This window comes from Trachurus japonicus, chromosome 11 (assembly GCF_045865225.1).
Source record: "Trachurus japonicus isolate A0001 chromosome 11, Traja_1.0".
Classification (NCBI taxonomy): domain Eukaryota; kingdom Metazoa; phylum Chordata; class Actinopteri; order Carangiformes; family Carangidae; genus Trachurus; species Trachurus japonicus.
The window spans coordinates 1,484,902-1,502,800 of NC_140917.1; the positions used below are offsets into that span (position 1 = coordinate 1,484,902).

Consider the following 17,899-nt stretch of genomic DNA (forward strand, 5'->3'; position numbering starts at 1 on the left):
TCTATATGACTTTGATCCAAAATAATCTGACTCACATAAAAAGAATTAAAGTTTCTGATGCTAACGCTGCATTGCCTTTTTAAAAATATACTCGGTGTTAAAAGTAAAACTCAAATTGCAATAAAAAAAAACATTTCTGGTCAGGAAATTTTATCTGATCTTTATTTAAATCACAAATGTTGACAAACACAATGAGGTATAACTAAATGAAACACAAACTATTTAAATTGATCTTGTCCTTATTGAACATTCACAGTGCTGGTTGGAAAATAAAGTGAACATTTAATAGATCATTTGAAATAAATCATTTATCCTCTCATATATATTGTGATTGGAAACAGACTAAAGGTTCATTTACTGTATTTTCTACTGTTCAGTGTGAAAGTGAATTTTCTAAAAACTCAACAAACCTGAGCTGAGATTAAAGAAAACAAATAAAAAAACATCCCAAAATCAACTTTAAAATGTGAGTCTGTTAACACCATTATTCAGAATCTGAGGTTTATCTTTCATCCTTCTGACTACGTTTCCCATCAGCCCCGGCAGCAGCAGCAGAGCACAAATGAAAACACAGAGATCTGTTGGTTTTGAATAGTTTAGCTTTATTGTTCAGTGAAACTCCACAGACACCAGCTCGTCCAATACAGAGGGAATCGGCCAATCAGAGGAGCCGATCATCAGACCGATCATCACCACCTCGGGACAGATAACTGATACTGATTATTGATTATTGATCATTAATAAATCGATGGCTGGAGTCTCACCGGTTCCTCAGTCGGTGGTTTTTGTCTCAGTTTCGGTAAAAATTAGTCGTCAAGACGTTTCCACAGCTCAGACACAGGTGAGATTTACTCTGGGTGATTTCTGTTTCATTTAAATTTCTTTGTCACATTTTCTTTCTTTCTTTTTTTTTTGCATTTTTCAGATTTTTTTTTTTCACATTTTCTTTTTTTGTTGCATTTTTTTTTATTTTAAAGATTTTTTTCCCTCATTTTTTGGTTTGTAAGTTTTTTTTTTCCCCCTGTTCAATCTCACCCGTGGTGCTGCGTTCACTGCCTCGTTCTCCTCCTCATCCTTCCCTCCATTGCACTTAGAAAATCTCCATTAATTTCTACATCTACATATATTTTTATTAATTTTATTCTTATTATTTTTGTCACAGTCGAGCTACAGCTACAGCTACACTAACGACCTCCACACATACGCTCAATAAATACAATGTTGAAGTTTTGCTGGTGAAGAATCTTCACTGTCGTTTTAGTTGTTGTTGTTGTTTTTGTCAGAGATGGCTCATTTCCCTAGCGCCCACACACACACACTCCTGCTCAGTCACACACACACACTCCTGCTCAGTCACACACACACATTTAGTCTAGTTACATCTTTGTACACAATCTGCCAGCGGATTCACAGTCGTCTTGATGTTTGTTCAGCCCCTCTTCCCCAGGGCCGGCCCAAGCCTCCATGGGGCCCTAAGCTAAATCTTTATTTTGGTGCCCCCTCTATTACTGCCAATAATACTATTTCATTTTTTACTCTGTCATTACGAATCATCATATCCTGGCAGGTTTTTACCTATTTTATCTATGGTTTTTATTCTGAAGGCACCAAATTCAGCTGAAAGTGTCACCTATAGGTCGACTAAAAGTAACAAAATAAACCAACAGACAATGCATTTACTGTAAACACATCATCTGCTTTTTAAAAATTTTTCGTTTTAAATAAACTGCAACAGAAATGTGCAACAACAATTTGAAATGCAACAATAATTTAATACGTTTTTTGTAATTACGCAGTGTTTCTCTAAGGATCGACAAAAGTTACGCACTACAATTATAAAAAGTTACTTGCCTTTTGGGCCCCCCAGTGGTCACGGGGCCCCAAGCAGGAGCTTAGTCCGCTTATGCCTTGGGCCGGCTCTGCTCTTCCCATCTGTCCTCCCTCCTTCCCTCCTTCCCTCCTTCTCTCTCTACCTCCGCCTGCCTCCTCTCTTTCCCTTTATCATCCCTCCCTCTTCCTCCTCTTTCCTCTTTCTGTCTCCGTCCATCGTGTAAAACCTCCTGAGACCACGTCGGATCATGCAAGCTCTCTTTTCTGCCTCTGGTTGTTAAGTCACAGCTTTTGCAGGACAGAGCAACAAATTATTATTCTCTCACATTCAGGTGACCAAAAAAAATAAAAAAGAGACCATGCAGCTTTGGAAAATAAGAAATGACGTGTTTTTTCCCTTTTACAGATGAAAAGCTGAATTATTAGAAATAAAACAAACTGTTTTACTCAGTAAAAGTTTCCACTGTTTCGGCCTCATGTGGTCCGGTGTAATTCCTGATCGATATTCACATATTTCACCACATTTTACCTTTTACCTGCAATCGTCACTTCTAGACTTTCTTTAAACTGTCCATTATTATTATTATTATTATTATAATCAGTATATTTTGGCCCCTAAAATGTAAACGTGCTTTGTTTAATTTCATTTGCCCATTTATATACTAATATTCATTATTTAATTTTTATTTTCAAGCTTTGCTGCTGTTACATTTATGGATCGTGAAGCTTTTTTAAAGTTATTGACAGGAATGCAGAGATTAGTTTATTATTAAGATTACTGAAGTTGATGGGGGGGAAAAAAGTTAAATATTCATGAAATTGGTGTTAAAATGATAAATAAATTAAGTTTTTCATATAAATATGAGGAGAAAAGAAGAGCAGACATGATCCAGATCAGAGCAGACACGATTAATCCAACAAACTAATCTGATTAATCGTTTTTCAGGTTAAAATAAAAGTGAAATGTTACTTATGCTGCTTTCCTCCGTCATTTTTAACTGATTATCTTTGAAGTTTTTACTTTTTTTTGTTGTATTTTCATAGATTTGACACCTAATCGATACAGATTCATCAATACTGATGATTAGTTGCAGCTAGGGATGTCACGATTACTTGTTTTCACAATCAATCGCAGTATTAAACACAATTAATTAATTGTAAAGATTCTTAATACCGTCACTTTCCAAAAACGATTATGTTGATTATGCAGATGTGCACAAAAGTTAAGGTCAATGTAAGAAATACTGGTCAATTTATCTAATGTAACATACAATTGGTAGGAATTTAAATGTTAGTGTCTCATTTGTGATAAAAAAAACAAAAAACAAAACAAGCAAACAATTAGAATAAACTTAAAGGGACAACGAGGAGTTTTGTTAAAGTGAAGTGTTTCCACACTACATTTATGAGCCTCCGCACCGTGAAATTCTTTGACCGGTGCAAGACAGACTCATGTTTTCATTCATCAAGAATTAAAGTCAGAGGTTGGAAGACGATCACATACCGTCGTAGTTCCCACCATAAACGGAGATTCATACGGCGGCGTTATTCTCATGACTCGCCACGAAACCGAAAGTAAAGAAACGCTGGTCGGCTCGCCCAGCATTTCCACCACCACTAATAATAACAAAATAACCATAGAGACAAAACCATAGATTTATCTAAAATGGACCATTAACAAGTGGTAACGCAGATTCATCCACATTAATATCAGACTTTTTTATTGTCGCAGAATTTTTCGTTCTGCTGACGGAGAAACTCCTCGTTGTCCCTTTAAACATTTGGTTAGATGACTAATAATGATTTGAATATTAAAACACTTCCCCTGGAGGATTAATATATATTAATAGTAGGCTAGATAGTTAAAATATTTACTGTAAATAATTAGTAAAGTAGGCTAATTATATTTTGACTGTATTTCCAGGGTTCTTACGGATCCTTAAAAAGTCTTAAAAGGCATTGAATTCATTAATCTAAAAACAAGGCCTTAATTGGCATTAAAATGTCTTAAATCAATTTTTCCAAAGTCTTAAAAATGTTAACACTTGGTAAGTGGTATTTTATGGTTGTAATTAGTCTCAAATCTCAAAATAATTGGTAACATTCTGACATAGAGAAGTTTGTGGCGGCCTCCAGCTCCCGAGTCAGTGTTTTGTTTTTTTTTCAGACTTTTTATGCATTTATTTTGAAAGGACAGCTGGAAAGAGACACAATCCAATGTTCATGTAGCAGTCACTTTACCTTGGATCACAGAGGAAAGTGGGTCAAATTGTCTCTAACCCTATGTAATTGATGTGGGTTTTTTTTTTCTTTTTTCTGCATTTGTGTTTATTATGAAGTCGGTCTTAAATTTCATTTCAAGTGGCTTTAAAAAAGTCTTAAAAAGTCTTAAATTTAACTTGGCTTAAGCTGTAGGAACCCTGATTTCATTTTACACATTCATATGTTGTGAAATTACAGCAGCCTATAATTAATGCATAATAATCGTGATAATCGTTAATACCGTGATTATTTCTCTGGCAATAATCGTACGGACAGTGAAAATCTCTAATGGTGACATCGCTAGCTGCAGCTCTGATCCAGATCTCCTGAGGTTAAACCGTCGGTCCTCTCTCCTCCTCTGGCCTCTACACGGTGATGCTCTGGCTCTGGCTCTGGCTCTGGCTCTGGCTCTGGCTCTGCTGCGTGGTGGTCGGTGCTGTGCTGCTCTCTCGGCTGCGGTTCCTCTGCTGCTGCTGCTCGTCGGCCTGGCCGTGACTCGGCGTGTTGCGGTGCTGCGTGCGGCGCGGCGCGTGGCGCGGCGGCAGCGGCAGCACGCAGCAGGACACGCCCACCGTGGGCTCGGGCAGCTCCTCGGTGCCGGCGGCCCAGCGGTCTTTGGCCGGGTCGTAGCGCTGCACCGCCGCCTTGTAGCGCTTCTCCGCCTCGTTCCAGCCGCCCAGCAGGAACAGCTGCTCGTTCAGCGCCGACAGACCCGCCGTGCTCACGCCGAGGGGCAGCGGCGCCGCGCGGGACCACGAGGCCGCGTCAGGGGAGAACACCTCCACGGAGAGCACGTCCACACGCTCACCGCCCGCACCCAGCTGGCTGCCCCCCACCACGTACACCTGGAGGAAAAGAAAGTTCCTTTTATACCCCTTTCCCACTGGTCAAAAAACCCGTTTAAACCCGCTAACAATCAGCTTTTGGTGGCAGTGGGAAAGGCGCACCGAGCCGCGTCGACTCGTCAGACTTGGCTCATTTTGGTCAATGGGAAAGGGGCCAAATGCCGATTGTTAGCGGGTCGACCCGCGTTTAAAAAACCCGCGTCGACCCGCTAATTTTAGTGGGAAAACGGCTTTAGAGATCAATGTAACAAAAACTCAGGAACTTGTTTTTCATGAAAAGGAGGAATTAGGGGACAAACTGTAGAGGTAGTAGACAAGTTCAAATATCTAGGTACATATATTGATTGTAACCTAGATTTCAGTGAAAACACAGACTATATTTTTAAAACCTGTAACCAACGTCTCCGCAAGCTCAACTCCTTTAGAGTGAGTAATCACATTATGGAAACAGTTTATAAGAACCTGATAGAGGGCATAACTTTCAACATGGCAATGTGGTGGCTATGGTAATCTAAACATTAAAGGAAGAAGCAGCTGCAGAGAATAGTAAACCTTGCCTCAAAAATCACAGGGACAAGACCAAGGGGGCAGTTGTGGGTCTGAGAAGTGAAGTCACTTCCGCGTTCAACAAACTGCAATCCCCTCTTCTTCCTCTGGGGGCTGGTGTCAGAAAGCAGCATTCTCCATTGACCTCCATGTTAAAATCGCCGACTTTACAGCTTAAAAAAACATATTTACAGCCTGGTACATTTCATTTTTTTGGTCTCAACCGATAGTTTCTACCCCCGCACACACTCTGAGGGGGGTGAATTTTTTTTAAAACTCTACAGTTTTACTGTTATTAGGTTTAAAATTCTGGCTAATTAGGGCACTGAAACATTGAGTGACAGGTCCAGAGACCGCTGCTACGAGGCCAGTGGGCGGGTTCTCCACCGCTCCAAATATGGCAGTAGAATCCAACATGGCGCGGCTCAAACCCCCGTAGTAGCGGCACAAAACAGACTCCCCCAAACCAATGGGGGACGTCACGGTGCTACGTCCATTCTTTATGGTCAAGACAGAAACAATTAAGTTGTATGTACGAGGAAGTGCTGAGAAAAAAAAAGCTTTCAAAATAGCAAACGATCCCTCTCATCCACTCAATAGGGAGTTTGAACTTCTTCCCTCTGGTAGACGATACAAAGTGCCAAGGGAAAATCGTAATATTTAAAAAAAAATCCTTTATTCCTAATGCCATTGGAGACTGAACACCATGTCCCGTTGATGTGTTGTAATGTAACTGCCACTGCTGTCCTGCTTTTTGCCTTGAAGATGTCTGTGTGTAAGTGTTATCGTCAAAGATTACGATAAAGATTTTATTCTGTGGGTAATGGGGGTGGGACTAGATCAGCTTTAGCTTCTCCCGCTTTCCCTTTGGGCCATGTGTATTGTATTATTTGAACTAAGATGAAGTGTGATGATGATGATTTAAATTGACATGCCTGAAATAAACAAATAAATAGTAAATAGATAGTGCCTACCTTCCCCCCCAGGGCGGCGGAGCAGTGCCAGCCGCGCGGCGTCTCCATGGGCGCGCGCTCGCTCCAGCTGTCCGTGTCCACGCTGTAGCACGCCACGGAGCGCGAGTAGGCGCAGTTGATGTATCCGCCGGTGACCAGGATGTCGCCGCTGGGCAGCGTGGCGGCGGCGTGGCAGCAGCGCGGCGCCTCCATGGGGGCGCGCAGCGTCCAGCTGTTGGCCGAGGGCAGGTAGCTCTCCGTGGTCGCCAGCAGACCCTCCACGTTGCGCCCGCCGATGGCGAACAGGCGGCCGCCGCTCGCCGCCAGGGAGAAGTGGGTGCGGCGCTGGCGCATGCTGCACAGGTGCAGCCAGGTGTTGAAGCGGGGGTCGTACCTGGTGGGGGGAGAGGGGGGGGGGCAGTTTGACCTTTAACCTTCTGTACATTCACACGCTAAATCAACATGAAGCTCCAACATTTTAGCAAATTCTCCTCTCACTATAACCCCTATAGTCATAGCAGCAGTAGGTTCATCACCTTTAATTATCGGTGCATGTTGTTTTGAGATGGGCGGGGCAGAGATGTGAGCTGCTCAGTGAACACAATGTTCCCTGTCCCTCATCAAACTCATCAAATACACAATCCAACAACTCCACAACGCTCTGGTGGACAAGTTGTGACCAATGTTGTCTGCTGTGCCCTGAGTGAGTTTCGAACCACGGGCGATGATGCAAACCGTTTCACCAAGAGGTCAATGACCACTTGGCAAGTGGGTTTGCACGTCTTTTCTTATGGGTGAGTGAGTTTAACTTCAGTACCGCTAACCGCCACACGCTGTCACTTCTCTGGTACCTCGTGACTGTGGCTATGCCCGTGGACCTCCATTACACAAGTTGTGACCTGCACATTCACCACGCTATGAAATAATAACGTAACATCACGAGACAGAGTTGTTTTAGAGGCAAATTCAGCCGGAACTACATTCCAGACACGGCTGCTGGGCGGAGGGATTTCAATAGCGCAAGTTGTTCAGAGTATTTGCTTCATGTGTCGTAATGTTACATTATACGTGATTATTTCTTAGCATGGTGAATGTGCAGGTCACAAGGTCCGCGGGTATAGTCACAGTCATGAGTAACCAGTGAGGAGAAGTGACGGCGTGTGGTGGTTAGCGGTACTGAAGTTAAACTCACTCACCCATTGATATAAAGACATGCTAACCCGTTCGCCAAGTGGTCATTGACCTCTTGGCGAAACGGTTAGCATCGTCACCCGTGGTGCGGGAGACCCAGGTTCGAAACTCACTCAGGCCAGGTCACAGAACAATATCGTCACATGTGCAGATCACAACTTGTCCACCAGAGCGTTGTGGAGTTGTTGGATTGTGTATTTGATGAGTTTGATGAGGGACAGGGGACCTGCACCGTTCACCTCCATTGTGTTCACTGAGCAGCTCACGTCTCTGCTCCGCCCATCTCAAAACAACATGCACCGATAATTAAAGATAATGAACCTGTATGACTATAGGGGTTATGGTGAGAGGAGGATCTGACTAAATGTTGAACTGTCCCTTTAACAGTTGACCAGCGTGCAGCTCTCACCTGCTGAGCGTGCTGACGGCGTGCTTGGCCTGGTTGCGGGCGTCGTTCTGGTCTTCTCCTCCGGCCACGTACAGGAATCCGTCCATCACGGCCACACACTGGTTGAAGCTCTTGGCCGGCAGCTGGCTCAGGTGGCGCCACGAGGCCCCGCCCTCACGGGGGTCACGCCACAGCACCTAAACACCGGGGTCAAAGGTCAGGGAGGGAACATGGAAACTTTATATGGAAACATATTTATCTCAATACTTAAAGGTATACAGAAATTTGTTGCGCCGAGTTGTCACGAGCTGCAACACAAGTTTTACCCGATGCGAAAAAAAACAAACACACTTTCATCCCGGATTTACTCAAAAATAGAATTTTGCACAAAGTTTGGCCTGCATCGTCTGATAGATGAGTTATTACACTAATTTTATGACCCAGAGTGGGCTCAAATTCAATTTTCTTTTCTGTACACCTTTAACTGGGTTTGGTCTGATCTGATCTGAAGTTATTTGGGTTAATTATTTTATGCGCTAATGTACCGAGCTCCAATCTCCTGGAAATTATTTGGTGACATAATGGCATACAAATGCTGAATAATGAAAACAAAAGATTAATTGCATAATTTATTTACATGATACACATCTAATTACTCAAATGTCATAAATTATTAGATTTTTTTTACCAAGAAGTCTGGAAATTAGGGGCTGGAATAGGAAATTTTGAAATGTCAAGTGTGTAGGAACCCTGCATAAAAATGTTTCCGATATATGACCTGATATATCAACGTATTTGACTTGTCAGATGTGTAAATTAACAATTCATCCTCATTACATTTAGATTTTTCTTCAAAACTGTGTTTCCTGTAGTAAATTAGTTGAATATAAATGTAATTTATACAAGACAGATTTGGAAATCAGAGAGTAATGATCTGAAAAATTACAATATTTAAGTCTGTATTAGAGATGCACCGATCGGATATCGGATTAATGAGGCCGATCCAGTCATTTCTTTTTTATTAATATCATACACAGCAATACAGTTACAACGATCTAGTGTTATTTATTTCTTTTTGCTGCTAATGTAGCCTACACTTTGTTATTTGTTAATAAATAATATTAAGTACATTTATATCTGTGTTCATTTGTTACCTTTTGTTTATCGGCTGATACGCTCAGCCCAGGTATCGTATCGGATTGGATCGGAAAAACCTGGGTCGGTGCATCTCTAGTCTGTATCTATAAAAACTAATTCATGTGAACATTTGACGTAAAAACCCACATAAGCACCGTCACTATCATATACTATACTATACTATACTATACTATACAAAATCCGTCACAGCTTAGCTCCGCCTCCACTCTGCAGCCTGATACAGTTCAGATCACCTGCAACAAGTGGTACTAGAGGGGCGGTTAGAGGAGATTGCGAGATCCCATTTAGAAAAACTTTATCTGGTCAGTCAGTGTTTTCCTGTCGGGCAGGCAAAGAGTGGAATACAATACCACAAAACATAAGAGAGTCCATTTCATACGGTGCATTTAAAGCCGATCTAAAGAAACGGTTAATAGAAAACCAAATTTGTGAACACTAGTCCCTGAATCCCCTGTAGTACATGGCTTCATTAATGAAGTGTAATTTGACATGTAGGCTACTTGTTGTTCTTGTTGATATGAATATTCCCCTGTCTGAATGGGGGATGTAAACATTACTGTGTGGTTGAGGGGTAAAGGGAGTAGGCTACTGGTTGTGGATTGGATGGTGTTTTTGCATGTGTGCGTATGGGTAGGAGGGGTGGGGGTTAAAGTGTAATGTTGCTGTTGTAGATATTGTGCTATTTGTCTTAATGTAATTTGCTACCTTTATTCTAGGTCTCATTGCCGTGCTCCATCCGGCAGGGGGACTGCCAACGGAAATGAGCCTATTGGCTATAATTGGGTGCATTTACATTTTATCTTTTTAAAATGTTCATTAATGTACACTGTCCCTCTCCAACAAATAAAGGAAAATGAAATGAAATGAAATGAAATGTGTTATTTGTGCATCTACGACTAAACCCCACTGACCTCTCTGCTGAGCGCCCTCTCGGTGAGCGAGGGCCGGCCCCCGACGGTCAGCAGCGTGTGCGTGGCGCCGCGGAGCTGCGTGCGGCGCGACTGCAGCGTGTTCTGCTGGTAGGGCAGCAGGTGGTAGTTCATGGCGTCCACCAGCAGGCGGTGGCACTGGGGGTCCAGCATCATGCGCGCCACCGGCTGCACCTGGCTCACCAGCTCGCTGGCCGGGATCGTCTCGAAGCGGACGAGGCTCAGCAGCTCGGCGGCGTGCGCCTGGCGGGACGCGTCGAAGTCCAGCCACCTCATGGCCAGCTGCAGAGAGTTTAATATACAACACACACTGATGTTTAATGATGTGTTCAGGTAGAATTTCAATTTCACAAATAACATTTTACTGCATTTTGTCAGTTCAGGGACTCCGTACTTTCACACAGAACCAGAAAATAACCTGTTCTCAATCAGCTTAAAGGGATAGTTTAGAACATTTTGTCAAATTGGCCCACTGCCATAATCCCTATAGTCATAGCAGTAGGTTTGTTACCTTTAATAATTGTCGGTGCAAGCTATTTTTAGAACGGCGGAGCAGAGCGGTGAGCTGCTCAGAGCTACGCTACGGAGGCTCATTATGGGATTTCTTGGTTTCCCTCATCAAACTCATCAAATACACAATCCAACAACTCCACAACGCTCTGGTGGACAAGTTGTGAGCTGCACATTCACCACGCTATGAGATAATAACACAACGTTACCACACAGAGTTGTTGTAGAGGGAAATACAGAGACTGCTTGATGAAAAACTGTCCCTGAAGGCAACGCGCATCAGTGGTTTTGCATGAATTTCCCTCTGAAACAACTCTGTGTGGTAACGTTGTGTTATTATCTCATAGCGTGGTGAATGTGCAGCTCACAACTTGTCCACCAGAGCGTTGTGGAGTTGTTGGATTGTGTATTTGATGAGTGTGATGAGGGAAACCAAGAAATCTCATAATGAGCCTCCGTAGCGTAGCTCTGAGCAGCTCACGGCTCTGCTCCGCCGTTCTAAAAACATCTTACACCGATAATTAAAGGTAATGAACCTACTGCTATGACTATAGGGATTATGGTAATGGTCCAATTTGCCAAAATGTTGAACTACCCCTTTAAACATGTATCTCAAAAACATAAAAATACATTTGCAGAACAAAGAAAGAAAAGAAAACAAGTTTAGTTTTACAAAAATCAAAGCTAATGTAAAAGAAGTGAGAGTATAGATGAACTGGACTTGATGAACAGTGACAGATACATTTATAAATACGTCCATCACTTCTTCTCAGCTGTTTGTCTATTTCTAGTTCTGTGTATTAATAAACCGGCTGCAGGTGACTGGGTTTGATTCATGGCTCTGTGCTCGGCTCTAACAGCTGGTCTGGGGTCTGTTTTTAGGCTCAGGATGGAAATAGGAAGATGAAGAGGAAGAGCAGGCCCCTCTCTCTCTATCTGGTTCCTGTTGATCCACCTCTACGAACTCTTCAGGTGAGTTTTGTAGCCGTGGTTTGTTCAGGTAAAACTGATTCAGTAAATTTACATATTTGCTTATGTATCTATTTATTTATTCTAAGACTATTCTACTTTTATATGCTGTACACTTATTTTATATCTATGTATGTTTTCTCTTACTTATTAAAGAGGAACTCTGCAGGATTTCCACCTTAACACTGCACCATGTGTCCCATAGTTAACCAGTCCTTTGTGTTGTTCACTGTTCTGCTGCATTTTCTTGAATGAAATACGGCAAAAAAAGAAAAATAACCCTCTATGGTACGCTGCATTATGATGCCAGTGGGGAAAAAATGTTTGGAGTGTTTTTATGTCTCAAAATAGACTAAATAAACATAATCTAAAGACGTTTTTTTTTTAATTATTTATTTTTGGAAGTTTTGGGGATTTTTTGCCTGTAGGCAACATTGTACCATTACGGTTCATCATCTACTGTATTAGAAACACCGACCAGTCTCTGTAGACTTTCACCTTCACTGGCCTCATCCTCATCTTCCTCATCATCCTCATAATAGCCTGATGTTTACTTTACTGCATCCAAAATCTAATTTATTAAGGATAAAAAACAAAATTATGATGAATTATATGTTTTTGAACATTATATTTACACCTAAACACACACTACCATAGTCTCATAATGTAGAATTGATTCCATAATGGTCCACTGTCGCCTCAAGGCAACATTGCAATTTTCTATAATGGTACGTTGTTGCTTTGGGGCAACAGGTGCATTTTAACAAGTTTCCATTATTTAATAAGTAAATAAATTGCATGGAACTATTAAAAATTAAACTTTACTAATCTATTAGTGTAAATATATTTTTTTCCAGATGAAAAAGGGCCAGGAAGTTACTGTATGTTTTCAGACCGTTTTCCTTTGAAAAAGTCTACAAAAAAGGGTTTCAGTGGCTTCTTGAAAGTCATGTGATAAATTAAAGCATTGTTATTGGTTCTCTAAGGTCTCCTCTCTTTTTTAAAGTATTACAGCATTAAATGGGATGAATTGTGGAGATGTGACAGGCCAGAAAGTGGTGTGTTGCTGCCTGAGGGCAACATGGTACCATAGAGGGTTAAATGTAAAAGCACCAACAGTGAGTCTCATGTCGACCTTTACAGACGTAGTTTGACCTCTGACCTTGAAGGCGGTGACCTCTGAGGGCAGCAGCAGCGCGTCGTCCTGCAGGAAGGCAGAGATCTGCTCCAGGGTCAGCTGGGTGAACAGCGGCGTGTCGGCGAACTGCACGAAGTTCTCCAGGACGAAGCGGCGCGCGGCCTCGCACACGGGCAGCAGGCCGTAGGCCGCGGCCATGTTCCACACGTACACGCACGTCTGCACGTTGAGCTCGTTGAGCAGGAAGTCCATGCACATCTTCAGCAGCTGAGGGATCTGCAGCGTGGCCGCCGCCGACACCGTGCAGCCGATGGTGTACAGGGACATGTGCACACGGCCCAGGTAGGCAAAGGTGATGACGTTGGCCAGACCTGAACACACACACACACAGAGACACACACACACACACAGAGACACACACACAGAGACACACACACAGAGACACACACACACACAGAGACACACACACACACACACACACACAGACACACAGGTGATTTACATTTGACAGGTGCAGCAACATGGAGGACAGGTTGTTCCTCGTGACAAAGGAACATTACAAAATATAAACACAATATAACACCAAACAAAATATCACATCAAACAATGCAAATTAAAAACAACAACAACAACAGATTATAACACAAGACAAACATCAGACATCGACCCCAGTACTTGAGTAAGAGTACAAATACTACTGGTCAAAATTTACTCTGTTACAAGTAAAAGTCGCTCAGTCCACATGTTACTCCAGTAAGAGTAAAAAAGTACTTGCTTTTAAAGTTACTTTAAGTCAAAGTCAGAGTCAGAGTAAATGTCTTATTCTCCACATCAGTGAATGACTCTAATTGTTTGTAAATGAATGTAAGGAGCTTTTAACTCTTGTTAGTGAGAATGAACTCTTTGAAAGCAGCTGCACTGATGTGCTGCTTTTAGGGGTTAGGGTTTCCTTCACAGACAAACACAGCTTGTGTCCAATAGGATTTTAGAAAGAAAAAGACCTGAAAGTAACCAGTACTTTTCAGCCTTCCTACTAATTAACTCCAGTAAAAGTAAAAAATATACATATGTAGCATCAAAGTGGCTGCAGAGCCTCCAAGTCCCGACACTAAGCTATTCAGGCCCTACCAATAATAATAATAATAATAATAGATTTTATTTGTATGGCGCCTTTCATGGCACTCAAGGTCGCCTCACAGAAAATAATTACATACAGAATATCAAAACACAGCATAAAAAACCAAGCCCAACTGATTCAACATTTTAACTGATTGAGGAATAAAAGAGTTCCTCAGTCTATTTAATCTAACTATAGAGACTCTATGTCTCCTGTTGGATGGCAGCAACTGATATTCTACAAATAAAACATGTGACCGGTCGGACAAAATATTGTCTCTCAGGGACAGCATTCGTCTAGCAGCTCTAAAGATCGGCTCAAGTGTTTGGCCTACGATCTTTGAGCGGATGCTTAGCGGTCTCCCCAGTCGAGCTGTAAGTTGCACTGAGAGACAACTACACCATGCACTGACTCCATACTGCATAACACTGAGAACAGTAGACTGTCAGAACAATAACAGAACAGGCTTACTAGCACCAAAAGACCTTAGTCTCCTAAGAAAATAAATACGTTGCTGTATTTTACTACAAATATAATCAGTGTGTGCGCTCCATGATAGAGCAGCGTGCACATGGATGTCTAAATATCTGTAGGAAAAGACTTGTTGGATGTTTGTGTTATTGATAGAGACAGGACAGATGTGACAGGACAGATGTGACAGCGTGGTGACGTGGTTACACACCCAGAGGGGAGAGCGACGGCAGCTCCAGACGCTTCATCCCCGGGTCTTTGGCCAGAATCTCTCTGAAGTACTGACTGATGGAGGAGATGACCAGCTTGTGGACGTCGAAGGCCTTCGTCTTACAGGCCAACTCCAGGTCGGTCAGGAACCTGAGGCAGGAACACACACACACACACACACACACACAGAGTCACAACATCACCAACAACAAACAACACAATGACACATTGAGCCCAGTCAGGCAAGTTATGAAATTGAAGGGAAACTTCACCCAAAATCGATAATTCACCAATTTTCGAAGGGTTTGGAGAAGAGAAGTTTCTGAGTCATCAAAACGCTTTTGGAGATTTGCTGTTAGATGTTCTTCCGTGTTTACATCATTTACATCCAACGGTTTACAACGACTAACGAACATCTCACAGCAAATCTTGCGTATGCGCACAACATCAACAGAGCCACTGGGAGCTGCTGCTACAACAATAGTCTACTTGCCAGCCCATAGGGCCCCATTGTGAACCCGGAAATGTTGAGTACCCCAAAGTTTTATGTTAGAAATATATAGTATGGGTCCCCAGTATTCAGAAACTGCCGGATGCTAATTTATATATATTGGGCAATTAGCACAATTGACATAATTAGCATAAATTAGCATAATTGCCTATATGGGCAATATTTCAACAAACTTGACTTGGCTGATCTGGGCAATATTGGAGTGGTTTTAGGGGTTATTGATGATGCTGAATCCATTTCTGACATTTTCAAAATTCAAAATGGCTGTCTAAACCGGAAGTGACCAGATTTTAACCACCAGTGGGCCGATTTTGATGGACCAAAATCTGGGCATGAGGACATATGGACATGCACTGCTACGCCGAGACCCCCTGTAACTCAGAGAAGCCACGGAGGACTCTGAAACTTCTCCCAGCTCTTAGTTCACACGAGGGGGAGGAGATAATGAGTGAAATTTGAATTTTGGGTGAACTATCCCTTTAACGACAGCTGTCTTAAGTATTCATTGATGTTTATGACAGTGTGTTATGTCAATCTTATGAACACCTATTCAAGTAAAGTGTTACCCTTGCAGCTTCATGTTATAAAGACAGTTTAGTTTGGTTTCCACACTGCAAAAACTCAAAATCTTCTCAAGAATATTTGTCTTATTTCTTGTCAAAATGTCTCATTTCTAGTCAAAACTAATCTCTTTCCACTTAAAATAAGACTCATCACCTAAAAATGAACTTGTTTTTAGATCATTTTCACTTGTTTCAAACAAATTTTCACTTGAAATAAGTAGAAAAATCTGCCAGTGAAAGTAAGTTTTTTGTGTTTGTAATAAGAAAGAAAAACTTGCTCCACTATCAGATTTTTCTACTTATTTCAAGTGAAAATCAGCTTGAAAGAAGTAAAAAGTGTCTAAAAACAAGCTGCTTTTAATATGATGAGTCTTATTTTAAGTAGAATGAGGTTTGTTTTGACTAGAAATGACATTTTGACTAGAAATAAGACAAATAATCTTGGTAAGATTTTGAGTTTTTGCAGTGCTCCTGTATATTATGGTCTGGCTGTGCTGTGTTGTGTTGTGCAGTGCAGTGTGACCTACTTCTCCTGTCTCATCTTGCTGAGCTCGTCCAGCAGGGCGTTGCCGTGCAGCGGCCGCGTGAGCTCGCTGCCCAGGCCGAGGCCGCGCCCCCCGGGCTGCAGGGCGGCCGGCGGCAGCGGCAGGTTCAGGCTGCTGAGCTGAGCCAGGTCCAGCGCCGCCATCTGCTCGATCTTCTTCACGCCGGTCTCCACCACCACCACGCCGTCGCCCAGGCTCTGCACCTTCATCTGGGCCGGGCTGGTCTCCATGGCGACCGGCTTCATCTGGGCCGGGCTGGTCTCCATGGCGACGGGGGCCACAGCCTCCACGGCGGCGGGTTTCTTCTGGCGCGAGGCCTTCTTCTTAGGGGCCATGATGGTCAGACAGAGACAACGATCACGTCCTATAGACACACACACACACACACAATTAATAAAACACAACATCAGAGTTTGTTGGAGGCGTCTGAACAACTAAAGGTTCAGTTCAACCCCTGTGTCACTTCATGTTCTAGGGATAGTTCAACATCTTTGGCAAATTGGTCCATCACCATAATCCCTATAGTCATAGCAGTAGGTTCGTTACCTTTAATTGTCGGTGCAAGCTATTTTTAGAACGGCGGAGCAGAGCCGTGAGCTGCTCAGAGCTACGCTACGGAGGCTCATTATGGGATTTCTTGGTTTCCCTCATCAAACTCATCAAATACACAATCCAACAACTCCACAACGCTCTGGTGGACAAGTTGTGAGCTGCACATTCACCACGCTATGAGATAATAACACAACGTTACCACACAGAGTTGTTGTAGAGGGAAATGTAATAGCATTTTTACCTCCTTTGTGAGATACTTTCTATTGTAATTATATAATCAAGTTATTTTGCATTTAAACCACCTAAGACACCTAACCTTCTGCTTTCCCAGACTTCCTTCTGTAATTTGTGAATTCAAGTTCCTTTACACTTAACCATCTGTGATGCCCAACTTCCCACTTCCTAATTCACACTCAAACCCCTTTGTATTTTAAATTGTATCTCTTGACTCCATACCTCGGGAGACCTCTGACGATACCTTCAAAGACAAAGGTGTGAAAAGACAATCAGGGAAGGGGACACAAACACACCCCAGAGGTGGACCTTCCCTCAGCTATAAATGTTTAGGTTTTCCCCATGTTCGGGGTCTTTCTTCATCTTGAACCGCTCGCATGTTGATTGACCTTTTCTTTGCAAAGGGAATAAAAGTTTGTCGGCCGACGAGTTAATATTTCATTCTTCACCAGCAAGAGACTGTTGATGAAAAACTGTCCCTGAAGGCAACGCGCATCAGAGGTTTTACATGTATTTCCCTCTAAAACAACTCTGTGTGGTAACGTTGTGTTATTATCTCATAGCGTGGTGAATGTGCAGCTCACAACTTGTCCACCAGAGCGTTGTGGAGTTGTTGGATTGTGTATTTGATGAGTTTGATGATGAGGGAAACCAAGAAATCCCATAATGAGCCTCCGTAGCGTAGCTCTGAGCAGCTCACGGCTCTGCTCCACCGTTCTAAAAATAGCTTGCACCGTCAATTTAAGGTAACGAACCTACTGCTATGACTATAGGGATTATGGCAATGGACAGATACAGATTATATCCAGGTAGTTTCAGACTGAGACACATTAATTAATCTCTCTCTCTCTGTCTGTTGCCTGGAGACAGAGAGAGTGACAGGTGCGAGTGGCCTCTCCCTGAAACTCAGCTCCGCTCCAGGAGGGATTTTGTGGTTTTAATAGTGAGTTCTCAGAATGCACTGCTGCACACACACA

At 42.6% G+C, this 17,899-nt stretch overlaps 1 protein-coding gene across 1 annotated transcript in view; it reads right to left on the reverse strand.

Annotated features, from left to right (window-relative positions):
* Positions 1-2,809: 2,809 nt before the first annotated feature.
* klhl43 (kelch-like family member 43) overlaps positions 2,810-17,899 on the reverse strand; it is a 24,615-nt gene continuing 9,525 nt past the window's right edge. The window contains exons 2-8 of the mRNA XM_085790625.1: positions 16,119-16,500; positions 14,519-14,667; positions 12,744-13,090; positions 10,085-10,384; positions 8,037-8,212; positions 6,458-6,830; positions 2,810-4,937 (exon numbers count right to left, since the gene is read on the reverse strand). Coding sequence (XP_085646751.1) covers positions 4,458-4,937; positions 6,458-6,830; positions 8,037-8,212; positions 10,085-10,384; positions 12,744-13,090; positions 14,519-14,667; positions 16,119-16,471 — 2,178 coding nt within the window. The 5' untranslated portion in view covers positions 16,472-16,500 and the 3' untranslated portion in view covers positions 2,810-4,457. The remainder of the gene's footprint in view (positions 4,938-6,457; positions 6,831-8,036; positions 8,213-10,084; positions 10,385-12,743; positions 13,091-14,518; positions 14,668-16,118; positions 16,501-17,899) is intronic.